Below are 10,846 nucleotides of genomic sequence, written 5' to 3' on the forward strand. Positions count from 1 at the left end.
ATGTAATGTTTTAGCAATGAATGAAAACATACAGCAGAGTTTCATACAAGAATTTTATTAGAAAATGAGATGCAATAGAGCAATGAACCAAAGAGCATAATATAAGCACAGCATTCAACCTGTGCCACAAACTTAATTCTGCAGTCACTCGGTTCACATTTAAAACATACTCTGCGCTCTATGTACAAAGCCATTTGTGAGAAATCTGAAAATACAAATTAAAAAAGGTTTTAAAATGCCATGTTCAGTCCTGACACCAGTAATGGGCAACAAAGGGCAAAAAATCTTGATATCTACACCAGTGGTGGATAGCAGTGCGACGAAAAACCCAGGCATTTCCATTTGTTTATGTGAACACAAGAGGTGCAGAAGAAAAACCGAAATAAGGGAATTTGAGAAGACGACCTGGATCAGGGGGTTTCTGCACGAACACTGTTTGATCTTTCTCCTGCTTCGGGACTGTGGCTCCGGCGATGATCTCGACCGTTGCTGGGTTCTCTGCGGTGCGAGCGCTCTTTGCTGCGGCTGCGTTTGTGTAGCCGTTCCTTACTATGGCTGTGCTCCCTCTTCCTGTTTCTCTCGTCTCCTGCTTCCTGTCTGGTCTTGCTGCCGGAGCGGGAGCGTTTCTTGCTAGATCGCTCCGTTCGGTGCTTCTTGTCTCTGCTTCGGCTCCTGGAACGCTTGCTCCTCTTTTCGTCCCTGTGTTTTCTATCCTCCTTTTCCTCCTTGTGCCGCCTCTCATCGGTTTCTCCTTTGCTCCTCTTGTCTTTCGCTCGCTCCCCGTCTCTCTCTCTCTCCCCTCGTTCTTTGTGATGATCTCTGTCTTTCCTGCGACTACGCTCTGTCTCACTATCTCTCTCCCTCTCTTTGCGTCTCTCACGGCTGGGGCTGATACTCCGGCGCCTTTCCCTGCTGCGACTGCGTTTTCGCTCTGCGGTTCGGTCGGGTGTCCTGGAGCGTCGTCGCTCCCGGTCTTTCTCCCTTTCCCGGTCTCTATCTCTGTCTTTATCACGGTCCTTTCCCTCTCTTTCTTTGCGCTGTCGGTCTCTTTCTTTCTCCAGTTCACGGTCGAAGCTAGCGCCACGTCGTTCTCTGTGGCGGCTGCGACTTCTGGAGCGGTTCTGGGATCTCCCGGGGCTCTGACTTCTCCTGGGAGTCCTGAACACACAAAAAACAAAGTTTAGGGTCACATTGATTTAAGAAATACGGGTCTGTCTTTAAGGTAACTGACACTGGCTGCATGTAAAGGTCACATTCTTTCTGATCCCATTTTTTAAACCCTAGGTGTAATGTTGCTATAATAGCATAAATAATACTTGCTCAAAGTTCAATGCCAGGCGATAAATTTTTTAACAGAATTCACCTTTCAAAGCCTACTGCGAACGGCTGGTTTGGACTACAGCCCTCCCTGCTTTAATGACGTCAGTAAAACTTTTTTTTGACTAAATTCCACCCACAGGAATACATCAGTCGCCAGCTAAGCTAACGACAATCTAAGCTGCTGTAGAATTACAACACACTAAACAAACTACACAATCAGAACTCGATACGTATTTCTGAAGGAGGGACTTCATAGAACAAGGAAGACATCAGCCCGTTTTGAGGACAGTGAAAACAGCGCTATACACAGGGTTCCCACAACTTATTTAAATTCAAATTCAAGGACTTTCCAGGTCCAATACCCTCAAATTCAAGGGCTAAATGTGGGGACACATTTCAAGTGGGAGCAAGGTTACATCGTGTTACCTTTAAAGATACATTGTTACAGTTCCCTTTCGAGGAAACTCATGCTGCGTCACTGCGGTGACACTTTGGGGACACCTCCAAGGGTAAGTATAGCTGAATGTGTATATCAAATTCAACCAATGGTGAGGCTTAATGACAAAGACAGGATGATGCAGGAGACAGGAAGTATAAAGCTATCTGAAATATTGCCAAAGACGGCGTTACAGGGACGCAGGAAGTATGGCAAGGGAGACGCAGCGTCTCGTTCCCTTCTCAGGGAACAACAGTTACATACGTAACCAGAGACGTTTTCATGTGTCTAACACAACTATGCAAAAAAGCATTTTGGTATGAATCAACATTCGCGTACAAAAGATATAAGCATTTAAAGCAAACAGTTTAGCACGTGTGCTTAAAAAGTCTAGAATTTTTATGATATTATCCTACACTACACAGGGAATAATATGGATTTTTTTCCAGAAAATGTCTTGCATAAAATAGATTCAAGCACTTTCAATGACCTGCATCTATGTATGTATATTTTCAAAAACTTCCCAGGACCTTAATTTTTCCCCCAGATTCACTTTCAAGGATCCGTGGGAACCATGTATACAGACAAGTAAATTGTGTGAAAAATACACGCGCTTTTACACGTGAAACATGAACACGTGTTATATTGCGCACTATCAACACAATCAAAGCTTCAAAAACACAGAAAGAATGGGAGCTTTAATCCAGGGCTGATACAAAAAATATCACAATATGCAAATGTCAATGGTTTGCAATAACCGAACAATTTTAACACTTTTTATTTTACATATATTATTATCTTTAAGATGTTTGTTTAACTTCAGTTAATTCAGGTTTATATGTTCTGTTGGTTTATTTTATTCCAACGTTTATCTAGTGTTAAAAAACGGAAACAGGAAGTGCTTCTGGACCAGTGTTGTTTACATCTCTTGAACTGGTCTATAGCGCCTCAGAAATGAGAATGTAAATGTGTTTAGAAAGATTTGCCCTAAATAACAGTCTCAACTAAAAAACATACACATTTACTATGTTAACTTTATGATGAATAAATATTTTATCAGGTCTACCAAATAAGGATTTTATCCTACAAAGCAATAAAAGCCATGGTAAAAAACTGATCAAAGATTATGACAGAGTGTCAGGTAATATCTGTGTCTGATAAATGCATGGTGCAGAGGACGTTGTAAAACTCTTCAGAAAGACCAGTCATCATTTTTTTAAATACTTTGACTTAAATAGTGACATTTTTACATTTAAAATATCTGCTAATGATGAGAACATTTTGATTATTATGTACATATAGAAAATCGGCCAAACATATCGGCCATCGGCTGCCCTGATTTCTAAAAATCGGCATGGGCCAGAGAAAAAGCATATCGGTCGACCTCTAATGTTGGTTGTTTAATATAATTTGATTTATAACTATAATTAACTTATATTGATGTATAAGCAATAAATGAGTAAAACAAAAAGTAAAACCAGACACTAAAAGATTTTACCTCGATCTGCCACACAATGTACAAAAAAAGGCTAATAACACAGTGGTGTAGTGGTGCCTGGAAAGTGGGTATACTCTTAATTTATGCCCCCTATTTTTTAAGAAAAGGGTATACCCCATGCCTGTGTATACCCTGCACTACACCACAATAATAACACTAATATTAAAAAAATATGATTTGAAAGTACCTGGAATGGAGCCGGTCTCCATGCTTTCCTGAATCGGCAGGCTCCTCCTCTTCCTGCTCATCTTTTTGAGGAGGTTTACGTGGCCTGCTCTTCATGTGCTGGTCGATGCTCTTCTGCACAGGAACCGGTATCCGAGGGAACAGCGTTGAGAACCACTCCAATTTGGTCAGGAAGGAGCGGAGCATCTCTCCGATCGTCATCATGCACCCTCCTCCAGCCTTCACATCCAACTCCTGATCAGAGACCAGCAGGAAGAAGCGGCATTAACAACACTATATTACACATTAAACACACACATAAGACTCCTGCACATCACCTCTAACAACACACTCTTCACGGTCCTAAATTATCAACTAAAATGCTTTACTTGTGATGACAAAATACTGAGTCTCCACCTTTGCCCACACCTGACTTAATATTCAACAATTGAAAGTGCAGAAAGTCACTTTTAAATCAGGTTATGCTCATCAATAGTTTTACAATTTACATTGTGGAAAAGGGCCAATGAGATAGTGTTTGACTGGCACTGATATCATGCAGAAAATATCCATTTACACATTTAAGCAAATAATCTTTAAATGTAATACTTCTTTTAAATGGAAAAAACTTGGTGGGACTGCAAAGATGGCCTGTCTTACAGTAAAACAACATAGTGTGATTATTAAACAGCACTTTAACATAAAAATAAACCTGACCACTACACAAATTAGCTCCCACAGTGTCTCTTACTATGCAATGACTGAAAAAGTTGTGATGCGTAGGATGGCGAAGGTCGGTTGGCCTATATGCTGTACCGGTTGGTGTGAAGGGGTGGAGTGGGTGGTTGAGTTTGACTAACTGCACTCACGAACGCCAGCCAAGAGAGTGGAGCAACCCTATATCCAATCCACCCGCATCACAAGGACCATCTGGAGGAAAGAACAGTGAAGTCAGCCAGAGACACACAGAAACCAGCAACACGCCTGTGGCAGAAACGTCTGCTCATCACAAATAAAACCTCCCCTTTATGGACTTTTAAATGAATGATATGTTACCAACCACTTTCCAGGTGAGAGAAGCTACAAATGGATTCTTATCTAAGCTAAGAGTATCTTGGATACAATGTCCGAATTCACATATACTATAAACGATTGTGCCATTAAACTGTATGACTTGATCTCTTAAAAGATGGCATACCTAGAAAAAGAGTAAGAAATCAGTCAATCTGACATCATGTGTAACATTAAGTCAAATGAGGACAAAGGTGGAAGTACAGCAACGTGCATCACAATAAGCATTGGCCTAAAGCTTGTCTTAGTTGGCTAACATTAGAAAGATTAAAGAAAGAGATGAAGGCATTACCCGTGACGACATACCTCCTCGTCGTCTAGGAACTCATCATACCAATCTACCATATCAGCAGGAGGTTGTGTATACCTACAAAACACAAGATCAGAAAGATTCATGCTTATTATATGACATCCAGAACATTTCAGTAATCTGGGTACTTTTGCCATACAGGATTATCATCAACTCCAGTCTTATTGAGAGCATAGAAAAGACTATAGTGAAATGTATTTGACTATACAAATAAATGTACGATGTGTAACAAATTTATTAGCCAGCACCCAATGTAAGGTTTTTGCCACAACTGTCTCCTGCTGTGTTCACACCAACTGCGGTAGAGGCGCCAAGCGAGAGTGAAGTCAATGTGAAGACGCGTGTCTGGAGGTCTCGCGCCGCTAATGAGGCGCGTAGCGTGGCACGGTAGACGCGATTCCGTCTTGTTCGCGCAAATGGCTTATAGTAAAACAACATAGTGTGATTATTAAACAGCACTTTAACTCCTCAAAGTTTAAGTTAAACCTCCTCAAAGTCACCCGGAGCTATATGACAAAAGTTCTTCTTTCTATAGAGACAGGAATAAAAAGGACCTCGCTTGAAAGAGTGTCAGTGTGGACATTGGGCAACCTGGTAAGTTGTAAATACTAGGGGTGTAACGGTACGCAAAAATCACGGTTCGGTGCGAACCCCGGTTTTGAAGCCACGGTTCGGTTCATTTTTGGTACAGTAAGGGAGAAATGCAAACATTAAACTGCAGGCTGTTTATTACTTTAAACTTTTTTTTACAATTTGTTTACTCTTTTTTAAACACTTTATTAAAATATAACAGATAAAATATATATAAAATGAAAAAATAATAAATAAAATATAACTGCAAAGTTATTTTTTACATTATTTTATAACAGAAGGTAACTCTTATCTTAACCTTCTCTTAAACTTTTTCTACTAAAACCTTGAACTAACAAATTCAATTCCTGAATACATTTATGAACTATTAGCCTACATTTTTGCCACTAAAAATTTTCTGTTTTGATTTATTTTGGATTGTTTAACTCACAGAATTGAATTGGCTATGTACCATCTCTGTATAAAAATAATATTACTGCTCTGTGTAACTGCATAGCAAGCAACATGATGATATACTTATTATACACTCATATTGAGATTAGTGAGCTGCATACATAGCCATCTTTGATCTTTTGCACGTTTCTCCTAATCTTTGCTTGTGTCTTCAATGTAAGCTGTGACTTTACTTACGAACCCCTCCGCAGCTGAGTAACAGCTGAGTAAGCCCGGGTTACAGCTCTTCTCTGTCCCGACCAGCTGATCGCATTGTGACAATGATATGATTGACGTGATATGGAGATGAAAAATCTGATCACGCATTCCTTATTCTTGCTGTCACAGAAAGCGCGTCTCATGAATGCGTAGCAACGAAAGACGTGCATCCTCTCACGCACTTTTGAAAGAACAAAGCAGCGCGTTGACACGCGTTTAACATGCGCTTTTAGATACGACACGTAAACGTTTACATCAATAATCAAACGGATATACAACTAAGTAAATAAAAATCTTTCTGCGGGCCGAATTATGTTATATGGTTGACAGAAGACTTGCGCTGAACGCGGAGACTTCCGCCACTTAATATGTTCGTGCGGAAACGCAGGTATTATGTTCCGCACAGGCGCACACAAAATGCATTTGGCCTTTCGGTGCACGTGGGCACCGTGCTGAAAGCCCTGAACCGAAACGGTCCGGTTCGAATACACGTACCGTTACACCCCTAGTAAATACACATTTCACTTTTGAGTCACGTGACGTTTAGCGACCCGTGGCATTCCCGGCATTTTTTTACTATTTCCCCCATAGTAAGGTTACCAAATACAAACCGGTAACTCTCTTGATTAATGCAAGATCAACATCAGCCATCCTGCAACTAGACAACCACATAGCACTTGCCCCTCCCACAAGAAGCGGATTTCGCCTCTGACGAGCTTCAAATGCTTGCTTTTTCTGTGCGTCTACTTCGCTCTAGACGCACGTATGCATTCAAAATGTTCAAGCGGCAAACTAGACGCAGTAGACACAATTTTGAACCCTCGAACGCGGCTGGTGTGAACCCACGGTTAACAACATCATCTGTTTATGTTTCTGTAATAGTAAAGCCATTAATGTGTGTAAGCTCGTTAGTCCCAGTAGTATTAATAATGCTAAAATATAATCGTTTGTTATCAATTTACCAGTATACAAAAAAGACAGAATACATAGTAAAGCACTTTATACACTTATATTACATTATGCATTGGCAGACACCAAATCGACTTGCATTACAAGCTATACATTCTATCAGTATGTGTGTGCTCTTTAGGTTAAACCCATGACCTGTTGTACTACTAACGCAATGCTATGCTATGCACTGAGCTATACATGAGCACTTTATTATTGTTTATTCAGATTTACTTTCAGTCCTTAACAGAAAAAAGTTTTAATGGTTAAATGTTACTCTTAATTAATGTCTGACTTCTGAGAGGTGCTAAATGTGAAACAAATATGAGACAATTAGACATGTGTTCTAATAAACTTGTTAAGCATTGTAGCTATACGATCATTTATGGCAAAACGGTAAGTAAACCGATTTCCAAAGCAACGTATACACATGTAGTAGGGCTGGGCAAAAAAAAAAAAGATTTTCCGATTAATCTTTTTTTTACGTGGTCGCGATTCTCAAAGGCCATGAATCGTTTTTTTTTTATGAAATAACCTGATCCTGTTTGATCAAGGAATGCGACTTTTTTCAGCATACATTTTTCATCTTGCATGAAAATTGTATTGTATTTAACATAATTGTTTGCATTTGAAAATTAGAGATGGGTTCTGTTTTAATGTACCCAAGTGTTAATAGAAGAACAATGTCGCACACCTGTTAGTTCCGGTTAGGTGCGTAGGATGAAGAGACAATGAAGTCCACCAAACATTTATAAAAAAAGGGAATATCCCGCACACTATTAGCTTGCAAAATATTAAAAAATGTTTATTGCGACGTTTCGATCATAAGATCTTCCTCAGGCATATGAACATGATTATGGTATCAAAGTATTTAAAAAATCATAGACCAATCACATGAGACAATAGGTTTTTTTTATAAATGTACCCAAGTGTACCTAAAATAAAAGAGTTTAATATACAAGTTTGTGGGTATTCATTTATTTTTATTAATTACCCACTTGTCAAAGTATGTTCACTGTTCTTTTTTTTAATAAATATAGTATTTTTATTAAATCTAAATTCATTGAGTTGAAGCGAGAATCGAGTATAAAATAGATTCGAAAATCGGAATCGTAAATCGAACCGAGAATTGAAATTGAATCGATTGGATAGCTTGTGAATCGAAATCGATCTGGATCATCTGAATCGACACCCAGCCCTAACATGAAGTGCTCAAATCATTGACTGTAATGAATGTAAACGGGTAGTTTTGAAAAATACCTGATGTACATGAAGCCCAGTGCCCTGATATAGGGCGAATCTGTGTGAGTGATGAGACCCATCACTTGCTTCCGAGTCAGTTTCAGTGTAAACAGCTTATACAGCAAACAAAACGCCGTGGACACGATCCCGCCCGTCCCGACTCCTCGCACCTGCAAGACGAACACATTCAAACTTATACAATGTCCTGTACTGGAAAGGTCATAATCTCCCTGGGTTATCTTTCATGAAAGCGAATAGGATGGGAGAATGAGGTCTCGAGGCACGCACTTCTACTTACCCCTCCGCACATTCCCGTCTGTCCCGCCGTCTTCCTGCTGCCCTTCTCCCACGGCTCCACGTGTGTGACCTGAGCAGACACAATACACATTAAACTTAGGGGTTACAGGGAAATTGTGCAAGTCTATTTAAACTAATGAGGACAACTATAAAGCTTTAAAATGGTTTGACATTTAAGAAAATAGACTATATAGAGGAATGTTATTATTGAGATCTCTTTCAGAGGGATTGTTTTCCAACTAATGAACGTTAAAATAATGATAAAATTCCAATAAAATTCATTAAGGTAAAAAATATAAAAATTTTAAAGGACTGATTATTTTAAAATTTAGGACTTAGAGTTGTGTAGTATATCGAGTTTTGATCATATACAGGTATATTTTATTTTCATCATGCTGTTCTTAAAAAGGAAATTGCGATCTCACACGAGGCTTTGACTTGCATGTAAACATTTATTCCACTACGTAGATCTAATCTCATTCAAACCATACAAGTTTTTATAAAACGCCCCTTTCTCCTCAAACGATCTTTTAAAAATATATTAAACTTGCTAATGCTATATAAGTAATTGAGAATTACATGGTAACGTTAATGTCTTTATAATATCAACGACTACGAAGAAGAAAATTAGCTCATGCTAACGTTAGCTTTTTAGCATTCACGGCCTAACAAATCAATAGACCGTATAATAAACATTTTAAGTAAGTTACAAAAAGGCAAATGTGTTAAACATTAGAACCCAGCAACAAAATAACTATAGCATTACACTTAAAACAAACATCATATTTTAAAAACAATAAAGAAAAGCGCGGGCTCCACGCGCATCGTTCGGCCCGGTTTCGTTTCGGCACCTTAAAGTAAATCTCGTCCACCACCTCGTGGTACGTCTTGAGCTCGTACAACTGGACCTTGAAGTACGGCGACGATAGTACGTTCGTCAAGATCATCGGGTTCAGGTTCATAGTTTTTTCGTTGCCCCATAACGGCAGAACATTGCCGTGTTTCCCGCCGGCCGGCTTGCTCGCGGCCTGCTGCTGCTGTTGACTAACCGCCATAGTTGCTCCTTTACAGCTCCATTAACACACGAGACGCAACAAAACGAGCGTTTCTCCTCGGGGATGTCGCGGAAACGAATCCGACGAGGTGCGCGAGCGACGGACCAACGTTTCTTAATTCATTCAAAACAAATACTGGACCGTTTAATCGTTATTTCGTAACTCGTTCGGAAAGCACGGCAAGACGTCCGTAGTAGCAACGAACGGTGGAGAGAAGATGGCGGCCGGGGGCGGGGCTGAGGGAAAGAGACGATATGGGTTGCCAAATAATTGAATAATTGCGGATATGGTAATTTACATATATAAACAAAAATGGGAAAACAACAAACCCAACAGCATATTATTTAGAACAGAACTAACTAAGGAATTATGTTGAATAAAAGTATTAGAAATAAAAAGCAAAACGAATGTATAACTTTTCTTTTATCGATTTATTATCCCATTGTTGTTTTTTTATTCTTCGTTTGATTTGATCCATTGGTAGATATTTTGAATAAGAAAAAGCACACTGTGTTACTCTTAGTTATATGTATGCAATGTTCTTGTTCTTAAAAACAATGCTGCACAAAATAATAGATGAAATTGAGTTGTGAACATCATTTGTTTTTGAAGCAATTAAAGTAAAAATACAATAGTAAATGACAAACTTCAAATTAGTTATTGAATTTATTAGGAGACAATTGGCAATTCCAGCATTATGAATGTGACATTTGCAGTCAAAACTTGAAATAATTTATTACAACATGAAATAATAATAATTTCTCAGATAATGCATTTATTGACAAAATATTAAACCATCTGTTTATTTTTCCCCAAACCCCTGATGATGATAGGGTCCACACATCAGAAAAATATCAGTCCATACTCATGTTTTCTATTTAAAATGAGGGAAACATGCATGGATTATGGATATGAGAAAAAGAAAGTAGATATTTTTGGGAGACAACATACTTTATAGGAATTCTGTGAATTAAAATGCACAATCCAGAGGCAATAATACAATTAATGGAGAAGGGACGGCTCTTCAAAGAAAATGTAATATTTATTTTAAGTTTTGTATGTGTTTATGAGGAAGAAACAGCGTTATGGACATTTCTCCATTATGGATGTGACAATTCTGAAATTTGAACTATAGTATATGGAACATAATAAAAAATGCTTTAAAAACTTCAACAGAGACTTACATTGGTATTTAAACATTATATATTAACAATATTTACATTTGAGATTTCAGTATGATTAAAAACTGCACTGTAAAAAAT

General features: G+C 38.6%; 1 protein-coding gene across 1 annotated transcript; it reads right to left on the bottom strand.

Moving 5' to 3' along the window:
- Positions 1 to 39: 39 nt before the first annotated feature.
- Positions 40 to 9,834, bottom strand: prpf38b (pre-mRNA processing factor 38B). Its single transcript, XM_055201224.2, has 6 exons — positions 9,381 to 9,834; positions 8,531 to 8,599; positions 8,251 to 8,402; positions 4,797 to 4,857; positions 3,442 to 3,674; positions 40 to 1,158 (listed from the first exon to the last, which is right to left on the bottom strand). The coding sequence occupies exons 1-6, from the start codon at positions 9,582 to 9,584 to the stop codon at positions 411 to 413; spliced, it is 1,467 nt and encodes a 488-aa protein (XP_055057199.1). The 5' UTR covers positions 9,585 to 9,834; the 3' UTR covers positions 40 to 410.
- Between the last annotated feature and the right edge of the window lie 1,012 nt (positions 9,835 to 10,846).

The sequence above is a fragment of the Misgurnus anguillicaudatus genome, chromosome 2, assembly GCF_027580225.2.
Source record: "Misgurnus anguillicaudatus chromosome 2, ASM2758022v2, whole genome shotgun sequence".
Taxonomy (NCBI): domain Eukaryota; kingdom Metazoa; phylum Chordata; class Actinopteri; order Cypriniformes; family Cobitidae; genus Misgurnus; species Misgurnus anguillicaudatus.

Coding starts and splice junctions, on each gene's coding strand:
- prpf38b (XM_055201224.2), bottom strand. CDS start 9,584: ATGGCGGTTAGTCAACAGCAGCAGCAGGCCGCGAGCAAGCCGGCCGGC. Junction 3,675..4,796: donor AGTTCCTAGACGACGAGGAG/GTATGTCGTCAC, acceptor GTCTCTGATCAG/GAGTTGGATGTGAAGGCTGG. Junction 1,159..3,441: donor GGAGACCGGCTCCATTCCAG/GTACTTTCAAAT, acceptor TTGTGTGTTCAG/GACTCCCAGGAGAAGTCAGA.